General features: G+C 48.8%; 1 protein-coding gene across 1 annotated transcript; it reads left to right on the forward strand.

The window, feature by feature from the left end:
* Positions 1–1,003: 1,003 nt before the first annotated feature.
* BU25DRAFT_463437 (uncharacterized protein) lies at positions 1,004–1,378 on the forward strand (the record flags this gene model as incomplete). Its single annotated transcript, XM_033710604.1, has 1 exon — positions 1,004–1,378. One exon carries the CDS (start codon positions 1,004–1,006, stop codon positions 1,376–1,378), a length of 375 nt encoding a protein of 124 aa, XP_033555849.1.
* Between the last annotated feature and the right edge of the window lie 2,671 nt (positions 1,379–4,049).

Raw genomic sequence — 4,049 nt, forward strand, 5'->3', positions numbered from 1 at the left:
TCTAACTCTCAGCATAGGTCGGTAGAATTGACATTCAAGGTGTTTTCTCTCTAAACACTGCCTACTTGAGCACATGCCATGTCCGACGCTTGGCGTGCAGCTCGATGATTTCGAGGTTTTCCACGTTGGAGTCTACTGCGCCGACCAATCAGGCAATGGATGTCAGTTACGCGCTAGCTGGGGCTAAGCGCGCGACGCGAGGGCTGAGGGGTAACGCTAGTCCAGGGTGGAGTCTTACCCTCAGGAGATGAACACGGCTTATCTTCATGACGCTGAACCATCCGGTCAACCCAGTTCATAGAGACCTGCTATCCAGCAATATCATTGGCGAAATTTTGAACCATTCCCTTATAGGTGGTAGGTGTGCTTCTGTAAGCTTGTCAATGTACTTTACAAGCTCATTCTCTTCTTGTGGTCGAAGTTTGCAACGTGTCAAAGCTGTCTCGCCGCGCCATTTGCGCATCAAAGTTGAGCGCACAACGCCATGTTTTTTGTAACTTGCGTCCAGAGAATATCTTCTTCGCATCCGAAAGTATCACACTCTGTAAGGGCTTCTTCTAATCCTGTCATGGTGTTGAGTTATTGGGGTTGATAAAATGGTGCATAAGACGCGTTCGGCGCATTGAGTGATGGCGCGCACGGACTACAGAAACTCCGTATCGAGAAAGTGCCAGGCGAGACGCAACCGCGTCGCAATCCCTCGGCCATTAACGGCCTCGTTGCGCAACCACACCCATCGATCCGCACGATATTCCTCAGTATAGCGACGCCAAATGCATGGGCGCCCGCACCCTGCTGGCTATCCATCGCGAGAGCAAGCTGGTCAGCGGGGTGCTGAAGGAGTGTGAGTATTTCGAGCTAGGTCCTTACCAATATTTGTCCTTTGTCGAATTCCACGACCTCATTAGCACCCTCGGTGCTGGCCTGCGACAGCTAGACCTTTTCTGCAGCGACAAGCTGCATCCCTATGGTGCGACAAGACTGCCTTAGATGTCTGTCGCCCATGCCGCCTTCACAGTCCTTGATCGTCGCCACCGCCTACGACACCCTCAGTCTTGATGGCTTGCGCTCATCGCTCAGACAGACGGCGTCACGTACCATCTTCGTTGACGCCGCGCTCCTGGTCAGCCTTGTCAAAGTGCTGCCCGACATACCCAGCCTTGAATTCGTCGTGCTGAACAACACGTCAACTACTGCGGCTGTGGCTGCCGATGCAGTTGACGTCATTTGTGACCGGTTTCCGCATGTTTATCTTCTCTCGTATGACGAACTTAAGCAGCTGAGCCAGGAGACGCCGACCAAGCACGTTCCTCCGCGCCCAGAAGACCTCGCCTGTGTCATGTATACGAGCAGTCTTCAGGCGTCTTTTGATGAGTAGAAACATCATCAGCTAGGGCCAGTGCAAGGAGCTTTCGGAATGGACATCGCCAACGCACGGTCAGGTCCATCTCTTCGAGCAGGGTAACTCCTTTACTGCGCAAGATTAGTTGTCTTTGCTGACAGAGCGATCAATTAAGCCAAGTGACTTACACGCTTCCTTTGTCCTCTCTAGAAAATCTGCGATTGTCTAGCATGAAGACAACCTGATATCGGAGATGACCTTCCCATCGAGCGAGGCTGACAATAGCATCTCCATAATGTATAGCCTCATAGGAATCCGATGGTTGCTTGGTTCAAGCACTTCCCCTGACCGTGAACCCCAGAGCTTCACTATGTCGAGCCCCAAAGAGGCATGTACCAGGGTGCGGGTATGAATGTATACACGCTCACTGCAACACCACAAGGAGAATTGCATACATCGCTATCGCCGGCATAGGCTACTGATTTATGTCGCGTTGCGGTAAAAGCACTCTGGTGTTTCAAATCACGGATATACTGTTGTGCCTGGCAGGTGCCTAGCTGTCACGCGAACAGAAGTTGCACAACAAACCTTCTTTATGAACTCAATCTCCTTGTTACTCCACATCATTCCAACAACTTAAGCCACAGGGCGCGCTTAAGTTGTTGAAATTCCTTGAGTAACGTTTCTATGCTGATCTTAGCTGCAATCCTTGCCTGCCAGTCTGAAACTGTCACGGTTTAGGGTGCTCCTGCCTCTCGTACCTCACCTGCCATGAGAGTGACTGCCATGCCACACTAGCGTTATATACAGCTACCCACCTATACATACTATTCGTAGCTTCGTATAATACAACCCAAGTTCAATCCTTCAATATTTCTGCACATGCGCACTGATCACTCACGATCTACCGCAACAGAAACCGCCATGGCATATATGCTTTGATCCATGGCACTGGCGGCAAAGTCTGGAATGGAGTCGTGGTTTCGATCTCTTTTTGTAACTACGCGGCTTAAGTCACATGATATCCTATTGTAGAAGGCATTGCTCTGGAGCAAGTGCACTTACCTCTGAGCTGAGAACTCTTACACAACAACATCACCGAACAACAATACAGATAGCAATACAATCATTGAACAAAACCTCCTACCGACACTGCTCACGCAGTTACATGTAGGCACACATATTAACGTGAGGCCGAGTGCCGAGCGGTGGAATCCAACCAGGCACTTCATTGGGCATTGTACCTAACAGGTAGGGAGCGCACAGGATCCAGCAGGAGAAGATAGTGTTGAAGGGTTGAGATGTTTATTGATCCTCTGAGCTATTGGCTGGAATCGATCGGGACTATATAGTATAAGGGGATAGCAGTGAAGGGTGGGAAGCAAACTGAACTAACCAAATGAGCTGGACAGTCACTGCAGCCGACCGCTAGCAAACAGATGGCAATCGGTGGATACCTTCACCCCTCCGACACTAGCCAACTCCGAAAGACGGGAAGAACGCAGTTCATCAACCAGTGTTGCGACCAGAATTACGATAGGATCTGATAAGTACCAAATCCTCACTTTGCTCACGGTCACAACCGTAACATGTAGGCGCTTCGACTTGATTCGCCAAGACCTAGATTAAACATTCCTCACAGATTAAGTGTGTTTTACACAAGTCCATCCCGCGAACACTCTCCAGGATTCTGTCCTAGTGGTCGCACACACAGCATGTATACATGCTCGGCGCATAAAGCTGTGGGAAGTAACCAACTGTCGTGACGATGTAGGCCTCCTGGATATCTTCCTTCATCAAGTCCAGAGTCGTCTCCTGGACGAGCTCCAGTCAGCGCATCTTGATGCCCCGGTCCAGTAGAGAATATCTCATCATAATGTCCTTTCTTCGATTGTTGTCCATTTAATTCAGATAGTAGAATCGTTTGTAAGCCATTAAATATCTAACAACGTTGAAAAGAACCTCAGCATCAGCGTATGCGAGCAGCTAGTAGAGACCTTCTACTGCAGATCCATCCGTATGGCGCAAAGCATTGCGGAAATCATCTTTCTACATTAAAGCAATATCCAGTTCTGGCAATTCCTCTACCGCACTCTAGAATGCAATCGACGAGTTTCAGTAGCTTTCAGACGCTCAAGAGCTGAGTTGAGTGCTGACATGATGTCCAAGATTGCTGAAAGGTTTCGACGATGACTTCGAGAATATTCATCTGCAACGGGCGGCTCAAACTTATCCTTAGTAGTAAACAACGATTCGGCATGTAGTTAAGAACTATTGGCCTCTATTTGATGTATTTGGATTCTCCCTAGGACATTCAAGGGAGGAGTACTGATGCTTTCCTTATCCATTTTTCAAAGATTAATCTTGGGATCTACAGGGTCTGTTAATTAGTCTGTTCGCATCAGCACGGACTTTTTCCTCAACGCTGAACTCGTGATCAATCATCCCAACTTCAACCTCTTACTGCACAACCAACATGACCTCATTTGGAGCTCAGATTTCAGCAAATCGTGTCACAGGAGGTGAATTATCAGTGCGTCAAAGAGATTCTATTATCTCTAAGCATGAAGCTGGCTGCAGTACCAAGGAGCTGGCAGAGGAGTTTGGCTGTTCACGTCGTGCAATCCAGAAGACTATCCAACGTTGGAACACAACTGGCAGCAACCTATCTAAACCCAGGACTGGTCAACCACCTAAGCTATCCTGT

The sequence above is a fragment of the Macroventuria anomochaeta genome (assembly GCF_010093625.1).
Source record: "Macroventuria anomochaeta strain CBS 525.71 unplaced genomic scaffold BU25scaffold_52, whole genome shotgun sequence".
Taxonomy (NCBI): Eukaryota; Fungi; Ascomycota; class Dothideomycetes; order Pleosporales; family Didymellaceae; genus Macroventuria; species Macroventuria anomochaeta.